This window comes from Ranitomeya variabilis, chromosome 3, assembly GCF_051348905.1.
Source record: "Ranitomeya variabilis isolate aRanVar5 chromosome 3, aRanVar5.hap1, whole genome shotgun sequence".
In the NCBI taxonomy this organism is placed as follows: domain Eukaryota; kingdom Metazoa; phylum Chordata; class Amphibia; order Anura; family Dendrobatidae; genus Ranitomeya; species Ranitomeya variabilis.
The window spans coordinates 163,918,010-163,943,597 of NC_135234.1; the positions used below are offsets into that span (position 1 = coordinate 163,918,010).

The following is a 25,588-nucleotide window of genomic DNA, read 5'->3' on the forward strand; positions in this document are numbered from 1 at the left end:
TCCAGCACTTCGCCAGTGACTTTGTCACAGTATCTACAGTACTACACAATAAATTATCTGAATTACAGTACACTACACCAGATACTTCACATTTCCTAATTGTTCGTGAATGTGTAAAGTTTGTAATTGGATTTGTCTATTTTTTGCAGGCCTTTCAGCTGCTAAACTTCTGACAGAAGCAGGACTCAATGTCATTGTGTTGGAGGCTCGGGACAGAGTTGGTGGACGAACACATACTATTCGGGTGAGGTGTTATTGGTTTAACTGCACATAATTTTTTAAACTCAAAATAAAAATGTTAAAACTCATGAGTTTTGCTGTTTACGGAACTAATAAGAACAATCATGGGCGTTTTACAAGGCAAAAACGCGTCACATTTTTCTTTGTTCGCTATGTGCGATCCATAATCTATAATCTATATAAAAAGTAAAGATTATTATTATTATTAGGTGCAATCCATTAAGTGGATATGTTATAAAAATCCCTGTATTTTTTCTCTGGTAATAACAAGTAGTAATGTTTAATACTGGCTAAAAACACAGGATGCACAGTGAATGTTGAATGCATTTTGTTTCATTAGTTTTTAATTTGTTTCGTTTTTGATTTTTCTTTTGCTTAGGGTATATTTACACAGTGTGAATTGACATAGAAATGGGCACAGATTCTGCTCAAAATCCACATAAAAAGCTTCTTCAAAGACTCTCAGAATAATCTTCCATTTCACGTTAAATGAGAAAACTATGCCCATATTGCACATGGTATAATGTTTTTATTTCACATGGAAAAACAAACAGCATGTCAATTCTTGATGCAATTCTGCTTGAAATTTTTTTTTAAAATCTGCCTACTGAATGTACTGACGCAGAAAAAAACAACAACAATCCCCTCCCCCAAAAAATTTTATGTTTTTTTAAGTACTTTTTTATGTAGATTTTTCATCCAGAAAAATCCATGTCGAAAGCTTTCATGTGAATATACTCTAAAAAACATATGGATGAATTATTAATGAAGTCAATGTTGCAATGTAAAATCATCTTACTAATTTGCAACAGCTACTGCTGTTGATCCTAGTCTCTTGTTACATGTGACCACTGCAGTCAGTCAGTGACAGCAGCAGTCATGTGCAATACTATTTGCATAATTGTAAAGTGCCCAAGCAAGGTAGTCATGGACGAACTGCTTCTTCCACTTGCTCTGGAACTCTACAGAAAACATGTATCCCCATCTCGGTGTGCTTCACACTTACTTCTGGCCCACAGGCTTCCATTGGCTCTAGGTTTTTCTCTTCTGGAACCTTGGGAGCAATCAACCCAGGGGACACAGGATTCGTAAAAACAATCTAATTTTTACTTGACAACTGGCAGTCTTTACAAAAAGGCATAAAGGATAAGGCCCGAAGGGTTGTTGTCTTTCCAACAGGTACCGGACAAAACTTCAGCTCTGGTTCTCCGTGTGGGTAGAGTATCCCTCTTATTAACTTCTCTACCACTAGGAATTCTTCTCCAACACTGGCAGTGCACCCAGATTGCATCACCTCCCACCTCTTAGAGATTGAGTCGATCTTTCCCTGTAGCTTCACAGGCCTTGACATCCATCTCGAGGTTTCCAGGTCAGCAGATGGATTCACACGGAAGGGTTCTTTGGCAATCCACTGCACTGAGTATTAGGCCCACTTTGTCCCTACACAAACTGGGCTGGCCTTTACAGTTAACCCTATCTAGGCTAGACTGCAGCCCCAGTGGGTGTTACCCTTGACAAAATGCATTAACATAAAACACATTTAACCATTTGGGGTATCAAGGAGTAGGACATCACCTCCACCACTCCTACATCATTGCTCAGTGATAAAACCCATGATGCCAGTTGTATGGCACATGACCACTGCAATTTCTGATTGGCTGAAAAAATCACATTCCAGTTGGATGTAAGCAAAGACCAGGTGCACCACTGGAGTGATCAGTGAGAAACCACCATGGGAAAATAGGTTTTTCCTAACATCTTCAACTGTTTTATATACCGTATATACTCGAGTATAAGCCAAGACTGTTATGATCTGGTGGCCTAAGAGCAGCATGAGACGTACTCTGGAGAAGGTGGTACCTGTACTGACCGCAGACTCTGAACTTAACACCGCAACTAGAAGTAGCCGTGGAATGTACCTATCACTCCCTAGACATCTCGACACAGCCGGAGGACTAATTACCCCTAGAGATAGAAAAGGGAAAACTATCTTGCCTCATAGAAAATCCCCAAAGGATAGACAGCCCCCCACAAATATTGACTGTGAGAGGAGAGGGAAAAAACATACACAGACTGAAATCAGAATTTAGCAAAGGAGGCCACTTCTAGCTAAATAGAAAGGATAGGACAGAGTACTATGCGGTCAGTATTAAAACACTAGAAAATATCCACCACAGAAAATACAAAATCTCCACAGCTAACTAAAGATATGGAGGGTATATCTGCATCTCCAGAGATACCAGCTTGGTTAAACAAATCCTTATACAGACCAAGCTGGACAAGACAAAAACATGGAAAAGAACTGAACAATAAGGCCACAGCATGTGGACAGCAAAAATCAAGGCCAGAACTTATCTTTGTTGAAATGAACAGCAAAGCAGGAGAGACCAGGCAGGGATGTGAATCCTCCAGGAACAATGGACAACTGGCACTGACTAAAGGGTCAAGCAAGACTAAATAGCCCAGTCAGAATTGCAAAAAGTGAACACACCTGATGAATGCTGCGATTCAGAGACAGCAGCGCTACCACTTACAACCACCAGAGGGAGCCCAAGAGCAGAATTCACAACAGTACCCCCCCCCCTTGAGGAGGGGTCACCGAACCCTCATCAGAGCCCCCAGGCCGATCCGGACGAGCCAAATGAAAGGCACGAACCAAATCCTCAGCATGAACATCGGAGGCAACAACCCAAGAATTATCCTCCTGGCCATAACCCTTCCATTTGACAAGATACTGAAGCTTCCGCCTCGAAAAACGAGAATCCAAAATCTTCTCAACCACATACTCCAACTCCCCATCAATCAACACCGGGGAGGAGGATCAACAGAGGGAACAACGGGCACCACATATTTCCGCAACAAAGATCTATGAAAAACATTATGGATGGAAAAAGAGGCTGGAAGGGCCAAACGAAAAGACACTGGATTGATAATCTCATCATTGATAAATCCTATAAGGGCCAATAAACCGAAGCTTGAACTTAGGGGAAGAAACCTTCATAGGAACATGACGGGAAGACAACCAGACCAAATCCCCAACCCGAAGCCGGGAACCAACACACCGACGACGGTTAGCAAAACGCTGAGCCCCCTCCTGAGACAACACCAAATTGTCAACAACATGAGCCCAAATTTGCTGCAACCTGTCAACCACAGTGTCCACCCCAGGACAATCAGAAGGCTCAACCTGCCCCGAAGAAAAACGAGGATGAAAACCAGAGTTACAAAAGAAGGGTGAAACTAAGGTAGCAGAACTAGCCCAATTATTAAGGGCAAACTCGGCCAATGGCAAGAAAGCCACCCAATCATCCTGATCAGCAGACACAAAGCATCTCAAATAAGTTTCCAAAGTCTGATTAGTTCGCTCGGTTTGGCCATTTGTCTGAGGATGAAATGCGGAAGAAAAAGACAAATCAATGCCCAGCCTAGCACAAAAGGCCCGCCAAAACCTAGAAACAAACTGGGAACCTCTATCGGACACAATATTCTCCGGAATGCCATGCAAACGAACCACATGCTGAAAAAAACAACGGAACCAAATCAGAAGAGGAAGGCAACTTAGGCAAAGGTACCAAATGAACCATCTTAGAAAACCGGTCACAAACCACCCAGATAACTGACATCCTCTGGGAAACCGGAAGATCCGAAATAAAATCCATAGAAATATGCGTCCAAGGCCTCTCAGGGACCGGCAAAGGCAAAAGCAACCCACTAACGCGGGAACAGCAAGGCTTGGCCCGCGCACAAGTCCCACAGGACTGCACAAAAGAATGCACATCCCGTGACAAAGAAGGCAACCAAAAGGACCTACCAACCAAATCTCTGGTACCAAAAATCCCAGGATGACCAGCCAACACAGAACAATGAACCTCCGAAATCACATTACTAGTCCATCTGTCAGGAACAAACAATTTCCCCACTGGACAGCGGTCAGGTTTATCAGCCTGAAATTCCTGAAGAACCCGTCGTAAATCAGGGGAGATGGCAGAAAGAATCACCCCTTCCTTCAGAATGCCGACCGGCTCAAGGACTCCAGGAGAATCAGGCAAAAAGCTCCTAGAGAGGGCATCAGCCTTAACATTCTTAGAACCCGGAAGATACGAGACCACAAAATCAAAACGGGAGAAAAACAGGGACCATCGGGCCTGTCTAGGATTCAGCCGTTTAGCAGACTCGAGATAAATCAGATTCTTATGATCGGTCAAGACCACAATACGGTGCTTGGCCCCCTCAAGCCAATGTTGCCACTCCTCAAATGCCCACTTCATAGCGAACAACTCCCGATTGCCGACATCATAATTGCGTTCCGCAGGCGAAAACTTTCGAGAAAAGAAGGCACACGGTTTCATCAAGGAACCATCAGAATTCCTCTGAGACAAAACGGCCCCTGCCCCAATCTCAGAAGCGTCAACCTCAACCTGAAAAGGAAGAGAAACATCCGGCTGACGCAACACAGGGGCAGAAGTAAATCGGTGTTTAAGCTCCTGAAAGGCAGAAACAGCCGCAGAGGACCAATTCGTCACATCAGCGCCTTTCTTCGTCAAATCGGTCAGGGGTTTAACCACACTGGAGAAGTTGGCAATGAAACGGCGATAAAAATTAGCAAAGCCCAAAAATTTCTGAAGGCTCTTCAAGGATGTGGGCTGGATCCAATCATGAATGGCCTGAACCTTAACCGGATCCATTTCTATAGATGAGGGAGAAAAAATGAAGCCCAAAAAAGAAATCTTCTGTACTCCAAAGAGGCACTTAGACCCCTTCACAAACAAGGCATTATCACAAAGGATCTGAAATACCATCCTGACTTGTTTCACATGAGACTCCCAATCATCTGAAAAAATCAAAATATCATCCAAATATACAATCATGAATTTATCAAGATAATTCCGAAATATATCATGCATGAAGGACTGAAACACAGATGGAGCATTAGAGAGTCCGAATGGCATCACAAGGTATTCAAAATGGCCTTCGGGCCTATTAAGCGCAGTTTTCCATTCGTCACCCTGCTTAATACGAACAAGATTATATGCCCCTCGAAGGTCAATCTTAGTAAACCAACTAGCCCCCTTAATCCTAGCAAACAGATCAGAAAGCAAAGGCAAAGGGTATTGGAATTTGACCGTGATCTTATTCAAGAGGCGATAATCAATACAGGGTCTCAAGGAGCCATCTTTTTTGGCAACAAAAAAAAAACCTGCTCCCAATGGTGAAGAAGATGGCCGAATATGCCCCTTCTCCAAGGACTCCTTAACATAGCTCTGCATGGCGGTATGTTCTGGCACAGACAGGTTGAAAAGTCGGCCCTTAGGGAACTTACAGCCTGGAATCAAGTCAATAGTACAATCACAGTCCCTATGCGGTGGAAGTGAACTGGACTTGGGCTCATTGAATACATCCTGGAAATCTGACAAAAACTCAGGAATTTCAGAAGAGGGGGAGGAGGCAATTGACATCAAAGGAACGTCACCATGAACCCCCTGACAACCCCAACTAGTCACAGACATAGATTTCCAATCTAATACCGGATTATGCATCTGTAACCATGGGAAACGCAGCACAATAGCATCATGCAAATTATGCAACACCAGAAAACGACAATCTTCCTGATGGGCTGGCGCCATGCACATGGTCAGCTGTGTCCAAAACTGAGGTTTATTTTTAGCCAACGGTGTAGCATCAATGCCCCTCAAAGGAATAGGACTCTGCAAAGGCTGCAAGGGGAAACCACAATGTCTGGCAAATTCTAAGTCCATTAAGTTTAGAGCGGCGCCTGAATCCACAAATGCCATGACAGAAAATGACGATAATGAGCAGATCAGGGTCACAGATAACAGAAATTTAGGTTGTACAGTACTGATGGTATCAGAATTAGCGATTCTCTTGGTACGCTTAGGGCAATCAGAAATAACATGAGCAGAATCGCCGCAGTAAAAACACAACCTATTCTGACGTCTGAATCCTTGTCGTTCAGCTCTAGACACAATCCTATCACACTGCATAGGCTCAGGACTCCACTCGGAAGACAATGCCATAGTGTGCACAACTCTGCGCTCGCGCAAGCGCCGATCAATCTGAATGGCCAGAGACATAGAATCACTCAGACCAGCAGGCGTGGGGAACCCCACCATAACATCCTTAACGGATTCAGAAAGACCCTTTCTGAAAATTGCCGCCAAGGCATCCTCATTCCATTTAGTCAGTACAGACAATTTTCTAAACTTCTGGCAATATGATTCTGCCGCTTCTTGACCCTGACACAGGGCCAACAAGGTCTTCTCAGCATGATCCACTGAATTAGGTTCATCATACAATAACCCAAGCGCCTGAAAAAAGGTGTCTACATTAAGCAACGCCGGATTCCCAGGTTCCAGGGCAAATGCCCAATCCTGGGGGTCACCACGCAGCAGAGATATAACAATTTTAACCTGCTGGATGGGATCACCAGAGGAACGGGGTTTCAGAGCAAAAAACAGTTTACAGTTATTTTTAAAGCTCAAAAATTTGGACCTGTCCCCAAAAAACAAATCAGGAGTTGGAATTCTAGGCTCTAAAACCGAAGTCTGAACGATATAATCGGAAATACCCTGTACTCTAGCAGCAAGTTGATCCACATGAGAAGCCAATCCCTGAACATCCATACCAGCGCCGAACTCCTGAGCCACCCAGAGTTAAAGAGGGAAGAAAAAAAAAAAAAAACACAACAGACTACAGAAAAAAAAATGGCTCAGCACTTTCTTTCCCTTCTTCTGAGATGCGGTTAACTCATTGTTGGCCAGTTGTACTGTTATGATCTGGTGGCCTAAGAGCAGCATGAGACGTACTCTGGAGAAGGTGGTACCTGTACTGACCGCAGACCCTGAACTTAACACCACAACTAGAAGTAGCCGTGGAATGTACCTATCACTCCCTAGACATCTCGACACAGCCGGAGGACTAATTACCCCTAGAGATAGAAAAGGGAAAACTATCTTGCCTCAGAGAAAATCCCCAAAGGATAGACAGCCCCCCACAAATATTGACTGTGAGAGGAGAGGGAAAAAACATACACAGACTGAAATCAGAATTTAGCAAAGGAGGCCACTTCTAGCTAAATAGAAAGGATAGGACAGAGTACTATGCGGTCAGTATTAAAACACTAGAAAATATCCACCACAGAAAATACAAAATCTCCACAGCTAACTAAAGATATGGAGGGTATATCTGCATCTCCAGAGATACCAGACAAAAACATGGAAAAGAACTGAACAATAAGGCCACAGCATGTGAACAGCAAAAATCAGGGCCAGAACTTATCTTTGTTGAAATGAACAGCAAAGCAGGAGAGACCAGGCAGGGATGTGAATCCTCCAGGAACAATGGACAACTGGCACTGACTAAAGGGTCAAGCAAGACTAAATAGCCCAGTCAGAATTGCAAAAAGTGAACACACCTGATAAATGCTGCGATTCAGAGACAGCAGCGCTACCACTTACAACCACCGGAGGGAGCCCAAGAGTAGAATTCACAACACAAGACCCCTAATTTTGCCACAAAAGACTGGGAAAACTTAATGACTCGAGTATAAGCCTAGGGTGGGAAATGCAGCAGCTACCGGTAAATGTCAAAAATAAAAATAGATGTCAATAAATGTAAATTTAATTGAGACATCAGTAGGTTAAGTGTTTTTGAATATCCATATTGAATCAAGAGCCCCATATAATGCTCCATAGAGTTCATGATGGGCCCCATATAATGCTCCATACAAAGTACGCTCCATATAATGCTGCACAAATGCTGAATATGGCCCCATAAGATGCTCCATACAGACATGTGCCCCATATAATGCTGCACAAATGCTGATTATGGCCCCATAAGATGCTCCATAGACACATTTGCCCCATATAAAGCTGCACAAATGCCAATTATGGCCCCATAAGATGATCCATACAGACATTTGCCCCATATAATGCTGCACAAATGCTGATTATGGCCCCATAAGATGCTCCATAGGGATACTTGCCCCATATAATGCTGCACAAATGCCGATTATGGCCCCCATAAGATGCTCCATACAGACATTTGCCCCATATAATGCTGCACAAATGCTGATTATGGCCCCATAAGATGCTCCATAGAGATATTTGCCCCCATATAATGCTGCACAAATGCTGATTATGGCCCCATAAGATTCTCCATAGAGATATTTGCCCCCATATAATGCTGCACATGACCCCATAAGATGCTCCATAGAGATATTTGCCCCATATGCTGTTGCTGCGATTTAAAAAAAAAAATGACATACTCACCTCTCGTCGCTCAGGCCCCCGGCACTTGCTATATTCACCTGTTCCTCGTTCCACTGCTGGGCACCGCTGTGTCTTCCCCGTCCTCCGCACTGATGCTCAGGCAGAGGGTGGCGCACGCTAATCACGTCATCGCGCCCTCTGACCTGAGCGTCACTGCAGAGGACGCAGAAGACACAGCGGCACCGACGGTGGAACGAGGAACAGGCGAATATAGCACACTGCCCCGCCATACTCACCTGCTCCCGGCGTGGTCCCTGGAGGTCCCTGGTTCTCCGGGCGCCGGCAGCTTCTTCCTGTATTGAGCGGTCACATGGTATCGCTCTTTAGAGAAATTAATATGCGGTCCCACCCCTATGGGAGTGGAGTGGGGTCCATATTCATTACTGTAATGAGCGGTACCATGTGACCGCTCATTACAGGAAGAAGCTGTCAGCGCCCCGGAGAACGAGAGACGTCCAGGGACCGTGCCAGGAGCAGGTGAGTATTATTAGACAGCTGCTGCTCCCCCTCCCCTGCCGACCCCTGGGAATGACTCGAGTATAAGCCAAGAGGGGCAAATTCAGCCTAAAAAAATGGGCTGAAATTCTCAGGTTATACTCGAGTATATACCGTATATATATATATATATATATATATATATATATATATATATATATATACAGTATGTATATATATAGTGAGGCAATGACCCCTGTTACAGCTAGGGGGGCGCCGTTTGTTCTTCCCTGGATGTGCACAAAGGCATAGTGAGACCATGAGGGGGCAGGTGTAGCTGTGATTACAATTGTTAAAAACCCTGTAGTATAGAGAAGTTTTAGAATTGAGTCTGAGGAGTCTCAGGTGTGTCAGGGCCAGAGTGAGGCCTGACAACCCACAGCATACACAGTGGTGTTCCTGTCCACGATGACTGGTCATGGATGTGGACAGGTCTTGTGCCCGGAGGTGAACTGGAGGTAGTCTGTCCTGTGCCCGAAGGAAGGACTGGCGTGTATCACAGCTGCAGACAGGAGAATGTCAAGGTCTGTGTACAGCGGTGAGTAGAGACTGTGATAAAGCAGTGCAGGACACCAATGGAACTAGTCAGAGGAGGACTAGCATGTGTAGTGACTGCAATCTAAAGGAAGCTGTTATCAACTGGTGTGAATTTAACACTGAAGCTATATGCACTGAAGTTATATGCATTTGTGTGGATTGGAACCTTTTCTGTGTGAAGATAACACATTAAAAAGACTTTTATGTTTGAACTTTGTGGTTCACTGCCTCATCACTGGCTATCGGTGCACTACATATGGTGGAAAGAATGCGGGCCGGGTGAATTAAAGCATACACTAGAGAGTGCTGCAGATCGTTGTGCAAGTCTGCTGGAGAAAAGAAGGAACTTTTGGAGCAGGTTGTGCAAAGGTTTCAGCAAGAGGCGCTGCAGTTTCAGCAGTCGCAGCAAGAGGTTCTGCAGCAGCAGAAGATGCAGTTGCAGCAGCAGCGGCAGCAAGAGGCGCTGCAGTGGAAGCTAACAGAGCTTTAGCTGTGAAAAGAGGAGACCTCTAAGGTGAGGGGCAATCAGCAGTGTCACAAAGAGACCCCCAAAATAAGGGGCTATCATTGGGTGTACCACTGGTCCTATGTAGAGTCTCTATCTGCAGGTCTCAAGCAAATGACTTATTGCAGTTGGTGGAGGAGTGGCTCCAGCCTGAGTTTTTTTCCCCATTCGAGATGATGGTGAGAATTGTGGCTGACCGGATGGTGAGGGCTCTGCCGGCCGCCATGCAGCATTGGGTCAGGCAAAGGGACCTAGGCACCCTGGAACTGCTGATAGAATTGATTGAGCGATATAAACCCACTCAGGATGTTGCACCAGAGCCCGGGCATGGGACTAGTAAATGTTCGGTGGCATCTGAGCCTATGGTCTACGGGAACACTCGCCATGAGTCTATGTGTGCCTAGCCAGTATGTACCATTACTACGGGCACTGTTGGCAACAAACCATGATTGCGCCATGTACTAGTGAACGGGTGCTGAACAGAGGCTCTCCTGGACACAGAGAGTAAAGTGACTCTGGTCCATTGGTATGCACTGAAGTTATATGCATTTGTGTGGATTGGAACCCTTCCTGTGTGAAGATAACACATTAAAAAGACTTTTAGGTTTGAACTTTGTGGGTCACTGCAACGTTACTGGCTACCAGTGCACTACAATATATATATATATATATATATATATATATATATATATATATATATATATATATATATATATATATATATATATATATATACACACTGTATATATATATATATACATATACATACTGTGCAGAAAGTGCAGAAGAATGTGATTTCCTATACAGGGAGCCACTGCAAAGATATGTTATACATTTCTCTACTTAGTCCCTATGTGGGATGAATACCTTTACATCCATCCTGATTGTGGCCAGTGCCGGGTGCAGTGACAGTGTCCTGTCTGCATGTGCCTGACAATTGCCACATATGTAGCATGGACCTAGCCTAAGTTGTTTGTCCAGTAAAAGTCTGCATGTCCACATCGTTTATTGCCGACAGACTTTCAAGTGATCTAGTCTAGATGGTTTTTTCTTGGTCTACACTTTTCTTTAAAGAAAGGTATTTAGAATTTAGAGCAAAGAGCTTTAGACAATCAACCCTCCCCTTCACAAGTATAATATTTATTTACAGTAATGTACAAAACACCTTGTATTCCCATCTCTACCTTAAATCCTCAGGATAAATCGTAAATAAATAGCAGATGTTGGTGTCGCCAACGAGACTTGCATTGATTTCAAGAAATGGGCACTGACCTCACACCACGGTCACTTGAGAGGTGGTGGGCTTTTTAATTTCTGGCTAACTCCATTCATTTGTATAGGAATTCCTAATAATTTCTACTGACAGAAGCACCTGACAGGACCCAGTTCTTGAGATACAAGATGATCCTATTGGTGTGGCTGCAGTTACCATACTTTTATGGAATATATTGTGAATATGCCATAATTGTATGAAAAAAAACAAATAAAGGGTGAATTCACATGTTGCACATTTGTCGAATAAATATCTTTCACTGACTCGTTCATCTGAATTGGATCTGCAAAAATCAAAATTCAGATGAATGGAACGGATTTTCAGATTCACATTTCTGCTCTAATTTGCTGTATGTGAATACACCCATACATGTTTTTCATGATGAAAAATTTGATTAAACGATGCCATATATGGACATACCTTTGTGTGATAAATTATGCGTTTACTAAAGTAAACTTTACTCTTTTATCCTCTTTTTTTAAAAGAACAAGGAAGTTCAATATGTGGACGTTGGAGGTGCTTACGTGGGACCGACACAAAATCGTTTATTACGGATGGCAAAAGAACTCGGTGTGGAGACGTATAAAGTATATTTAAATGGTCATCTCCTTCAGCATACAAAAGTAAGACGAGCAATGGCAATAAGTATCATTGTATAATGTTATCGTATTCATAACAAACGGACATTGGAAAAGAGGTGCTTTGCATCTTAGCATATTCAACTCATGGGTTATAATGGTGAGCAAGCAGTAAGGCAGTTACTTCTGTCTGTATACATGCATGATATTATGCAGGCATGAACATATTATAAGATCCAATTTAATATTTAGTGCTTTCCATAGACATTGCTCAGGTCCTAAATTATCAGAGGCCCAAGCCCTAAAATGCGTGTCTCCCCATATGACCATCTCATCATTTAAAAGAGGATCGATACATATACAAGTACAGTACACCACTGTTGCTAACCAAAAATACACTATACAAATACCAATATGATCAAAATTACTAACACAAAAGGCCAAAATAATATGGCTACACAACGTCCCCTACCATTACCACTACACAGTGAATCTAATACAGCTCACATTCTTTTCCAGTCTTTTCTATCTGGTTCAGATCTCTTCTTCCAGCCACGACTCATCTGCAGAGATTACTACAAAGACACATTTGACTTTTCACATTTCCAGCACTGTCTCATCTAGTCCCAACCTACAAAAACTCCCCAGTCTGTGTGTACCTGCAGCATGGAACAGTTATCCCAATATTTAAAAAATTGTGTCCCCCCAAAAATTAAAACCTTCTATAGAAAGTTTTAATGCCCCTACTGTACGACCTAGAAAGTTATAAGGCTCCTTATGCTCCTTTGAAGGATTTAATATCCCAAGTGCCCCTTCCAGCAACAAATACCCTTGAGTGTCCATTTAAAGTTAACAATGCCCCCAAAAAGAATAATGTAACCTCAGTGCCCCAATCCAAACTAATAATGCCCCATTTACATCAAATAATGTCCTCTGAGTGCCCACACAACTTTGTATATACAGTATGATGGTCCTATTGCCTCCTATAAGCAATATAACGGCCGCCCCAACGCCACTGAGGATCCCAGAGTCCCCTATTGATAGAAAATTGGTTACAGAGCCTCTTATATACAATATGATGTCCCAACAGCTCCCTAAATATAGTATTATGTCATAACTGCCCCGCTATATATAGTATGAAGCTCTACAGTTTCCTATGTATAGTAGGATGGTGCCCACAGCTCCCCACAAATAGAATGATGTCTCCACAACCCTCTATATTTAATATGATGGTCTCCACAACTCATTATTACACATATTATGTCCCCCACAGAACCCTATATATTGTATGATGATCCCACAGCCCCTTTATATATAATATCATGTCCCTACAGCTCCCTATATGGAATATGATGGCCCCAAAACCCCCTTATGATGGTCCCCACAGTTCCTCTATACATAGTATTGAACATTAGTGTACAAAAGAACAAAACACCAGATGAGTAGTGTTGAGCAATACCTTCCGATATTCAAAAGTATCAGTATCGGATTGGATCGGCCGATATCCAAAAAATATCGGATATCGCCGATACCGATACCCGATACCAATACAAGTCAATGGGACACAAATATCGGTAGCTATCCTGGATGGTTCCCAGGGTCTGAAGGAGAGGAGACTCTCCTTCAGGCCCTGGGATCCATATTCATGTAAAAAATAAAGAATAAAAATAAAAAATATGGATATACTCACCCCTCCGACGGACCCTGGCTCTCACCGGTGCAAGCGTCTGCCTCCGTTCCTAAGAATGCAGTGAGTGAAGGACCTTCGATGACGTCGCAGTCACATGAGCGGTCTCGCGACCAATCACAAGACCGTGACGTCATCGCAGGTCCTACACTCACTGCATTCTTGGGAATGGAGGCTGCCGGTTGCACCGCTGAGGTCCAGGGTCCGTCGGAGGGGTGAGTATATCCATATTTTTTATTTTTATTCTTTATTTTTTACATGAATATGGATCCCAGGGCCTGAAGGAGAGTCTCCTCTCCTCCAGACCCTGGGAACCACACGCACCGCGCATGCCTGGGAACTTATAGGAACTTCCGATTCCGATTTCCGATATCACAAAAATATCGGAACTTGGTATCGGAATTCCGATGCAGCGAATATCGGCTGATACCCGATATTTGCAGTATCGGAATGCTCAACACTACAGATGAGTTATATGTATCAAAATTTAAATATTTAGTGGTGTCGGTATGGACAAAGAATGGAAGAACCACTCGGATTAACTGGAGAAACCTAAGAGGGAAGAGAGTCGAGGTACGGTTGGATAGATAGATAACAGGACAATAGATAAAATATATATAAAATGTCTTTATTAACAAGTGCATGGTCGAGCGATGGCACAGGAGGCGCACGCAAACAATAGAAAAAAACAATAGAAATAAAAATACTTAGGAAGGTAGGACAACAAAGCAGCAGATATTAAAGACAATAGTATCGTACCCCTGAGCGTATCAATAAAGTGCAATGTACCAGCAGCATAAGGAAGTACACATATAATCAGGGGTAAACAATAGAACACTGCTGCAGAAAATGAAAGTTCAGAGAAGTCAGGATTGATACACCACAGGACCTATAGCATGAGCATAAGTGCAATGTGCTAGCAGCATAAAGAAATATACATATAACCAGGGGTAAACAAGTGGACACTGCTGAAAAAATAAAAATTCAGAGAAACCTAAATTAATATACGAAGTATATGGCGCACAGGACCTATGGTATAGACATATAGGTAAAAGCTAACCAAGATGTTTTAAGGAGTAAATAATATGGTCAAAATTAAAGTTGTAAATGCATCTAGATGTTAGTAAGGAAAAATGTCCTTAGAAGGGTAATTTGCCATGATGGCATCATATCAGTAGGTGGCCTGGGGTGGAAGTCATGGAATGCTCATGGGTGTACAGTAAGGCATCTATGTAAGTGCGAGTACATACCAAGTAGCTGCTATGTGTAGAGACCTTGGTGTCAAACCCCGACGCGCGTTTCGGAAGAGACCTTCTGCTATAGGCGTTGAGACACTGCTCTTGAGTGTATGTGCCCAACAGTGGCTGAAAACGCAGTGTGTCCCTAGTCATAGCTTGGCTACATTGTATGTGGGTCAAACCATAGAACATTTTTGCTTACCTTTCATAAAGATAAAAAATATGTTATTGCATCTTTATTTTCAGGGTAAATCATACAAATTTCAAGGAGCTTTTCCACCAGCCTATAATCCTCTGGTTTTCTTGGATTATAACAACTTCATGAGAACTATGGATCACTGGGGAAGTGAGGTATGATACTGTTATTTCTTGGTCTGTATGTAAAAAGTTTGTCTGTATTTACAAACATTGAAGGTATAAGGTTTAACCCCTTAGTGATCGAGCCAATTTTGACCTTAATAACCGGGCAAAATTTTACAATTCTGACCACTGTCACTTTATGATTTGAAAATTTACAATAAGTTTTCGGCGGCGCTAGTGTGATAAGGAGGATATTAGCTGCAAATAGAACAACACCACAGAGCTGTCACAATGTATAATACTATAAATGGGAATCAGTATGGTGATTTAATAAATTAGACAGATTGGGATAATCAAACAAATGTATTCCAAGCAGTAGAGCAGTAGAAATGACATACAGTTACACTGAAGGTCACTTAAATAGATGTTGGAGTAAGAGGCGTGATAAGAAGCAATTGGTCCCTATCGCGCCCTTTTACTCCACAAAGTCACGTGACCACCTACATAACACAGGTCCTGCTGGCTCCGGAGGTGCCACAGGACATCATTGTGAGTTACACACGTCCGCACACCGCTGAAGAAAAGACTGAAGGAGCGTATGTCACCGGCCGGGACAGCGCTCCGGAAGATTCATCATCATATAACTGCTGCAAGTCTCTATCTTGTGAGGTATACCCACCGACGACCCTACATCTTCTGTAATCAGAAACGGAAAGGCGCCTCAGCCAATTGGAGAAAGTTAAATTCCTGCTACTGAAAATGATCAGGCTATCCATGTGCCTGCATTTGACTATCAACCTCTAACACTGACTATTTCGAACTGTACTCATAATATGTTTTAAATTGAACATGTGTTTCAGTGACCTTCAGGGTAACAGTATGTCATTTCTACTGCTCTACTGCTTCAGATACATTTGTTTGATTATCCCAATCCATCTCATTTATTAAATCACCGGTTACTCCACCTTATAAGGAAGTTACCTGTAGCGCAAATACTGATTCCCATTTATAGTGGTAAAATTTATTCGATATGACTTGCGTTTATTTATTTAAAAAAAAAGGAAATTTGGCAAAAATTTAAAAAATTTTGCTATTTTCAAATTTAATTTTTGTGCCCTTAAATCAGAGCGTCGTGCCACACAAAAAATGTACGGTAGTTAATAAATAACATTTCCCACATTTCAACTTTACATCAGCACAATTTTGGAAACATGTATTTTTTTTGTTAGGACGTTATAAGGGTTAAAATTTGACTAGTGATTTCTCATTTTTCCAACAAAATTTACAAAAACATTTTTATAGTGACCATCTCACATTTGAAGTGAATTTGGGGGGTAAATATGACAGAAAATACCCAAAAGTGACGCCATTCTAAAAACTGAACCCATCAAGGTGCGCAAAACCACATTCAAGAAGTTTATTAACTCTCCAGGAGCTTCAAGAGAACTAAAGCAATGTGGAAGGAAAAAATTTACATTTAACTTTTTCAACAAAAAATTATTTTAGACCCAAGCTTTTTTTATTTTGCTAGGGTATCTGGAGAAAATGGACACAAAATTTCTTGGGCAATTTCTCCTGAGTACTCCGATACCCTGTACGTGGGAGAAAATCACTGTTTTGGCGCATGGCAGGGCTCAGAAGGGATGGAGTACCGTTTGACTTTTTGAAAGCAACATTTTCTGGAATCGACACCATGTCGCATTTAGAGACCCCCTGATGTGCCTAAACAGTGGCAACCCCCCAATTATAACCTCAACCCTAACCCCAACACATCCCTAACCCTAACCCTAACCGTAACCACAACTCTAACGCCAGCACAACCCTAACCCTAGCCACAACCCTAACCCCAACCCTAAAAAGCATCACTGAGGAATAGCTACCCTTAAAAGGCATATCGGCAGTCATTAGGGGGTTAAAGGGGCATCCCCATCTCCAAGATCCTATCCCGGTATGTAGCAGGTGTAATAATAATAATATTAGCAAATACCTCCAATTAGAGATTTAGTATAATATACTACTCTTATTCGCTGTTTCACTTACCCCATGTGCAGGGCATTGCAGTAGCTTAGTTATCCATGCTTACGACCACTAATAGCTTAAATAACTAACTGTCACTATATCAGTGGCTGTATCTATGGATACCTAAGCTACTGCAATGCCCTGCACTTGGGGTAAGCTACAATATTTGTGAATTTATTACAGTTGTATCTTTTTCACACTGTGGTTTGTTAGTATTGCGCTTATGATTTCTTTTGCTTGGTAAAATTTAAAGAAGCTCTCCCAAGAAAATTTATATTCCAAAAATCTTTCTAAGTATGTGTGTAGTGTAGTGTAAGTGCAATAAAATACTCACTGATGGTCATTTCCCCCAGCTTCCAGTGTCTCTCCATTCCTCATCTGAATTGCGTGACTTCAATTCCGACTATCACACTGGGGTTGTGTTCTCTGGAAGTCACTTTTATAATGTAAGTCTATGGAGCGTCATTTTTAGACTCATTGATTTACATTGTAAAAGTAACTTCCAGTTTACACATAAATCCCAGTGTGATCCAACAAGTCGTAATAGAAGTCGCATGAGTCAGGAGAGGACCGGAGCCGTGCTGGAGACTGGGGAAGACGACGTTCAGTGAGTATTTTATTGCACTTACATTATACTACACTCATATTTAGACAGGTCTAGGGAATACACATTTTCTTGGGAGTGCTTCTTTAATGTTGATATTGCTGTCAGATTCCTGCAGATGCACCATGGAAAGCTCCTCATGCTAAAGACTGGGACAATATGTCAATGAGAGCATTCATAGACAAAGTATGCTGGACAAGGTAAGCTTCCTTTAGGGCTAATTATTGCAGTGCATATAACACTAGATGACTAGGGAATTATAACTTTGCACAACATAGCTACAGTGAATTTTCATTTACAGATCAGTACAAAGGGCAGAGTATTTGAAGAAAAATGCTTAGACCTGCATTTCTATATCTCAACATATATCTCGGGGGAAAAGATTGGATTATGTTTTTTGTTTTGATGAAAGCTTCTATTCGAAGACACTGAAACATTGGCCTTAAATATGGAGGCTTATGCTGAAAAACGGCAATTGAAGTGTAATTTAGGCTACGTTCACATTTGCGTTGTTGTGTGTTGCGTCGGCGACGCATCGGCGACGCAACGCACAACGCATGCAAAACGCATTGTTTTGTGACGCATGCGTCCTTTTTTTTGCATGATTTTGGATGCAAAAAAAATGCAACTTGCTGCGTCCTCTGCTCCCTGACGAGTGCGCCCAAAAAGACGTATGTGTCAAAAAACACAGCACAACGCATGTCCATGCATCCCCATGTTAAATATAGGGGCGCATGACGCATGCGGCGACGTTGCAGCGCCCGACGCTGCGGCGCACAACGCTAATGTGAACGTATCCTTAGATAAATGTAAGGTCATGCACTTGGGCAGAGAAAATAAAATGCATAATTATGTGGTAAATTAAAAAACACTGGGTAAAACTGTCACTGAAAAAGACTTGCTGTATGGGTGGACATCAACCTCAAGTTTAGTGACCAGTGTCAGGCAGCTGCTGCCAAAGCAAATAATATAATGGGATGTATTTATAGAGGCATAGATGCTCATGACAAGAGCACAGTTTTGCCTCTATACAGATCACTAGTGCGACCACACTTAAAATACTGTGTACTGTGGTCTCCGGTGTATAAAACGTACATGGCTGAACCAGAGCGGGTGCAGAGAAGAGTGACCAAGGTTATCAAGGAAATGAATGTATTGCAATACTAAGACAGGTTATCAAGCTTGGGGTTAATCCATTTGGAAAAATGAAGGCTTAGGGGCGATCTTATTACAATGTACAAATATATGAGGGGACAGTACAGACATCTTTCTAATGATATAATGATATTTTACACCTAGGTGACATCTAGTGGAAAGAAGGTTCAGTAATAACCACAAACGCTGGTTCTTTACTGTAAGAGCAGTGAGACTGTGGAGCTCGCTGCCATATTATGTTATAATGAAAAAAGAAATTAATAAGCTCACCACGCCAATATTATTCAGAATATATCGGAAAGTTGATGATTGGGAGAAAATTCCTGCTGGTGATGCTCAGATATTGTAGAATCATCGAAGAAAAAGGATTTTCGGGTACTTCCATCCATAAAATTAGTTCCTTTATTAGAAATTCATTTAAAATCAGGAGGATCCATGATGAGGATAAAACCTTACATATGACTATAACTAATGGTATAGTGTATGCCATAAATGAGTATGGATGGATATTGAATCCTGCTGTTTTTAAATTAATTTCTAAAAAATGGTTAATTTATGGATTGAAGTTCCCAAAAAAATGTTTTCTTCATCGGTTCTATGATGTTATAATGATTGATTCACTACAAAAACTCAAGAAGCATCTAGATGTCTTTCTTCAAAACCTTAAAACTACCGGTTAGATTCTGTGATGGGACGTTGATCCTGGGAACTAGTCTGATTGCTATATATTGATTTGGGAAAGAATTTTTCCAATAATATGGGGATATTAGTGTCTGCCCCATTGGGTTTTTGTCTTCCTCTGGATCAACATGTTAGACTATGGGTTTAACTTGATGAACTTAAATCTATATTCAACCTTAATAACTATGAATCTATGAAAGCATGTATCAGTCACACATTACTGTGCCTATCAATGCTTATTTGCTTCCTTCCATAATAAATACCTTTGTATTACATGATCATATTTGAGTAAAAGAGTATCTATCGGTAGAATTAACCCTCCTAAGCCATTTCTATAAGCATGTAAGTCATAGGAAGCTGAATAAAATGATACATTGATTTCTATGATCTGATGTTTTATTACAGAGTCATCCATATTTTTGTTAATATATAAATGAGCTCTTAAGATCTATGGATCAGACATAGATCTTCCTGAGAATTTTCCACTACAGCTTATTGTAAATTAAATTAAAGATGGCTTTACCAGAGTGGAACAGTAATGGCTGACAGTCTTCTCTCCTGATCTATATGTCTCTCACTGGTAGCTCCCCCTTTAGGGGAGATCTGTGTCTGTGTCATAGATCACAGATATCAAGATATCATTTTTTTGAACTTTTTATAAACTACATGCCCATATGGCTTAGATGAGTTGATCCCAATGATAGGTTCCCATTAAATCTGGTTCATTTGCTTTATTCATTTTTAAAAGTCAAAGTAATATAGTTGCATGAGGTTAAGAATAGGATGACAGTGGAGCATTTACGACTTTTCCATAGGTCTTGGAGGTGCAATAGCAAATTCGTTAAATATAATTACAAATACTCAAAAAGTGTTATTATTATATTTATGTTAAATTTATCTATATATTTGAAATTTTGTTTGCACAGAGCAGGAAGGCGTTTTGCAGAGTTATTTGTGAACTTGGTTGTTACTGCTGAAACACAACAGGTTTCTACACTGTGGTTCCTCTGGTATGTAAGGATCGGTGGTGGAACTGCAAGAATTTTCTCAACTGACAATGGTGGGCAGGTAAATTTTTTATTGTATATTTACTTTTTAGCTTACTTTTAAAAAGATGCAATATTGAATGTTTGCAGGCAATGACGTGACAAGAGTCATATGGGCCCCAGAGAAAAATTTGGACTTTAGCCCCCACCAGAATGTTGTTCAGATGTTAGGGCCCCTGTATTAATATCTAAGTCTTGGTCCCGATCCTGTAATAATGTTTTCCATCCTGTAATAATGATCCCCAACTTGGCCCCTATACTGCAATAATGTTCCCATCCTGTAATAATGTCACAATTCTGTCCTCGTCCTGTAATAATGTCCCCCATCCTGGCCCTTGTCTTGTAGTAATGTCCCCAATTCTGACCCATGTCTGGAATATTGTCTCTCTTCCTGTAATAATATCCTCCATCCTGGCCCCATCCTGTAATAATGTTCTCTATCCTGTAATCGTTTCCCCCTTCCTGTAATAATGTCCCCTATCCTGGCCCCCTGAAATAATATACCCCATCTTGGCCACTATGCTGTAATAATATCCAAATTCATGTCATAATTTCCCTGTATTATTGTCCCCATCCTGTAATGATGTAATGTTTTCTGTAATAATGTCTCCCTTCCTGTACTGATATCTCTCCTCCCTTCCCCCATGCTGTAATAATGTACCCTGTTCTAGCTTCTTCACATACATATTAAAAAAAGGAAAAGACGTCTACCATCGGTGGCGAGCAGTGTTCCGTTCCTCTTCCATAGCCATTGCAGGGAGTTGGGGCGTTGCATAGCAGTGATGTCGTGCGCCGTACGCAACGTGCCAGATGACGTCGGCTTCCACCCTATGATTCGCTGGCGACCAGTATAGCAGTTGTGTTGCATCACAATATATTTCAGCTGAATGTGTAACTGTGATCATTACTAGAGTTGAGCGTATAATTTTGGTTCCCCACTTATTTGGCAAGCTATAGCGCTTGCCAAATAAGCTACAGCAGGAACTCGGGGATCGTGCCGGCTGAACAGCGGATCGCTGCTGCAGCTGCATGTGTGGCGGCTGTGACACTGTCACAGCACATGCATGGAGAGCCCAACACGCAGGATATTCGCTCAGCTCTAATCGTTACATCACTGCTTGCATGTACAATCTATAAGAGCAACAGTATAATGTGTGCACATTTATTAGGCAAATAAGTATTTGACCAAATATTCACCAATTTCAAACTATATAAACTAGAATTCTTATTGGATGAAGCAGATCAGGTGATGTAAACAAAGGATGTCAACACCCATTATCAAGAAGTGCAGAATTATTAGACAGCTTGTTTTCTAAAATGAGATTTAATTGACTCTGACAAGCCAAAAATTGGTGAAAGTCTTAGGCTACTTTCACACTGGCGTTAACTGCATTACGTCGCAATGCGTCGTTTTGCCGAAAAAACGCATCCTGCAAAAGTGCTTGCAGGATGCGTTTTTTCTGCATTGACGAACAATAGCGATGCATTTGCAACGCAATGACACACGTCGCAACCGTCGTGCGACGGTTGCGCCATGCTGTGGCGGACCGTCGGGAGCAAAAAACGTTTTTGCTCCCGACGGTCCGCTTTTTCCGACCGCGCATGCGCGGCCGGAACTCCACCCCCACCTCCACGCACTTCCCCGAACCTCACAATAGGGCAGCGGATGCGCTGGAAAAATGCATCCGCTGCCCCAGTTGTGCGGCGGAGACAACGCTAGCGTCGGGAACCTCGGCCCGACGCACCGTGACGGGCCGAGCCCAACGCTAGTGTGAAAGTAGCCTTATAGAGGGATGCAGCACTCTTCAATTTGCTAAGATATTGGAACGTGATCACAAAATGATTAAAAGTTTTGTTGCAGACATGATGAGAAAAAGACACACATTAACTGGCAAAGATTTGAGAAGAATCAAATCTGACATAACTTGGAACCCATTATCCTTCAGTACTGTCATATTCCAGAACTGCAACCTCCTTGGAGTTTCCAGAAGTGCAAGGTGTTCAGTGCTCAGAGTCATAGCCAAGATACGGAAGGCTGAAACACGACAACCACTGAACAAGTTGAAACATCAAGATTTGGCCATGAAATATCTGAAGACAGATTTTTCTAAGATCTAATGGACTGATGAGTTGACAGATCAGATGGATAGGTTCATGACTCAAGGTACCTTCACACGAAGCGACGCTGCAGCGATAGCGACAATGATGCCGATCGCTGCAGCGTCGCTGTTTGATCGCTGGGGAGCTGTCACACAGACCGCTCTCCAGCGACCAACGATGCCGAGGTCCCCGGGTAACCAGGGTAAACATCGGGTTGCTAAGCGCTGGGCCGCGCTTAGTAACCCGATGTTTACCCTGGTTACCAGCGTAAAAGTAAAAAAAACAAACAGTACATACTCACCTGCGCGTCCCCCAGCGTCTGCTTCCTGACACTGACTGAGCTCCGGCCCTAACAGCACAGCGGTGACGTCACCGCTGTGCTTTCACTTTCACTTTAGGGCCGGCGCTCAGTAAGTGTCAGGAAGCAGACGCCGGGGGACGCGCAGGTGAGCATGTACTGTTTGTTTTTTTTACTTTTACGCTGGTAACCAGGGTAAACATCGGGTTACTAAGCGCGGCCCTGCGCTTGGTAACCCGATGTTTACCCTGGTTACCAGTGTAAAACATCGCTGGTATCGTTGCTTTTGCTTTCAAACACAACGATACACAGCGATCGGACGACCAAATAAAGTTCTGGACTTTATTCAGCGACCAGCGATATCACAGCAGGATCCTGATCGCTGCTGCGTGTCAAACTAAACGATATCGCTAGCGAGGACGCTGCAACGTCACGGATCGCTAGTGATATCGTTACAAAGTCGTTTCGTGTGAAGGTACCTTTAGAAGCCAGGAGGATAGAGGTGGGGTACTACTGTGGGCTGGTAGAGATAAGCTAGTTTGCCCTTTTCACATTGAAGATAGACTAAAAATCAACTCCCAAACCTACTGCTAGTTTTTAGAAGACGCTTTCTTCAAACAGTGGTGCAGGAAAAAGTCTGCGTATTTCAAGAAAATCTTGATTTTTATGCTGTGTAATGTTCCATTCCATGCATCAAAGAATTCCACTTCTTGGCTAACTAGTAAAGGCCTTAAACATAAAAGAATAATGACTTGGCCCCCTTTCTCATCCAGCCTAAACCACCCAGGAGGAAGAGGAAGAGTTATGAGCATGGTAAATATTTGCTCTTTGGACAAAAAGCAGGAGATGCTCTTTAACCTGAGTTATTTCTGTTACAGAAGTCTTTTGTGTTTGTTTTTGAATTTGTACTGAGCATGTAACCAAGTAATTTTTGTAGTTTCCAAGCTCTTGCCAGGAGCTACAGTGATAAAAATCAAATCAATAAAAGAGTGCATAAGCGTGCAATAAAATGTTATATATGTTATAGTCCCATCATAAAAAATACAGGGAGATTATATGAATAGCATGATGGTTTATTGTTAACGGAGGAAATAGGGTAAGATATGTGCTCACGGAGGTAAGTGGTTGCCAAGAAACCACTCTTTAAGGGTATTTAGATAGGGTAGGATATCTCAATTGAAAAAAATATCCTAACACACAACAGCCAGTTTCCAAAGATTCACAAGTTTTCTCTGATTAGACATCCTTTAAGATTAATGGAAAAGACAATTTAAAAGCCTCATTGTGGCAACATGATATAACGTTTCTACTCATGCAAAGGCAGGCGGATACAAAAGGTTGTTGAGAATTCAAGATGGCCTTAGAAGACACATTTGGCTGACAGCTATCCACATTCTTGAAAATGCATATTGGACTCACCACCGAGCTTCATGTGTCTATAATATAAAGAAGGAATAGAGTCAGTCAAGCATCGATCATCCTTCACTTCATACCCATTAGATAGATGGCTAACCCAAGCTGACATATATCTGATATATAGTGCCACCTTAATAATTATTTTGTACAGATTTTAGTCCCACATAGTAAAAATCATGCACTAAAGATTATTTTAATTCAATATTTTAAAGACCTACCAGCCACTTAATTGCAATGAATCAACTTTACTAGAGATTAATATTTTAAAGAAAAACCCTTGAGATATACTGTTTTTAATCAGACAACAGTTGGAATCAATGATGTTGGCAGCAAATGCTAATGATGTGTTCTTTCAAGTACCCGCACACATTGTCTGTCTGCCAGCAAATTATTAATGCTCATTGGATCATGGCAATAATGATGACTTGTAATAGTGTTAGCATTGATTTCCTGCTGCGCAATAAAGCTGCAATCAAATTTTATGTGTAAATGTGGCTGTATCTTTAAATTACATCTAAAAGCTATTTTGTTGTTCACTTTTGTGCTGAAATCAATGTTTTTATATGCTCATAAAAGTGGAAAATAAAATATCTCTTCTGATACGTATCACAAAAGAAGAAAATATGTGACCTTTGATTAGATCTTTTTTGTGTGCCAAAATGCCAACAAATGATGTCCCTTATGTGCTTGAAGAGACAAGTCCAGAGATGTTGCAGATCATGGTAGCATGTCTAGGCCACCTAGATTGGTCACTGTAACAAAAGGAAGGTGTGGCTTGTTATTATTGCTCCTGGTGCACTTTAGAGAAATGGGCGTATCACTGGTTGCATAACCAAATCACTTTAATGCTGAGTTTTAGTATTCCTGGAGTGAAGACTAGAGAGGTTCAGTTACCATCCACTATGCCATACCACACTATAATTCCAAAAGTACAGGGTGGGTCATTTATATGGATACGCCTAAATAAAATGGGAAAGGTTGGTGATATCAACTTCCAGTTTGTGGCACATTAGTATATGGGAGGGGAACATTTTTTCAAGATGGGTGGTGACCATGGCGGCCAATTTAAAGTTGGCCATTTTGGATCCAACTTCATTTTTTTCAGTGGGAAGAAGGTCATGTGACAAT

General features: G+C 41.9%; 1 protein-coding gene across 2 annotated transcripts in view; it reads left to right on the plus strand.

Moving 5' to 3' along the window:
* The window catches only part of LOC143815529 (amine oxidase [flavin-containing] B-like), a 162,297-nt gene that overhangs the window by 30,836 nt on the left and 105,873 nt on the right, over nucleotides 1-25,588 (plus strand). The window contains exons 2-6 of one of the 2 annotated variants that reach the window (XM_077294817.1): nucleotides 150-244; nucleotides 11,824-11,979; nucleotides 15,088-15,192; nucleotides 17,873-17,964; nucleotides 20,527-20,668. In XM_077294817.1, coding sequence (XP_077150932.1) covers nucleotides 150-244; nucleotides 11,824-11,979; nucleotides 15,088-15,192; nucleotides 17,873-17,964; nucleotides 20,527-20,668 — 590 coding nt within the window. The remainder of the gene's footprint in view (nucleotides 1-149; nucleotides 245-11,823; nucleotides 11,980-15,087; nucleotides 15,193-17,872; nucleotides 17,965-20,526; nucleotides 20,669-25,588) is intronic. The other variant, XM_077294818.1, reaches the window with a different exon arrangement.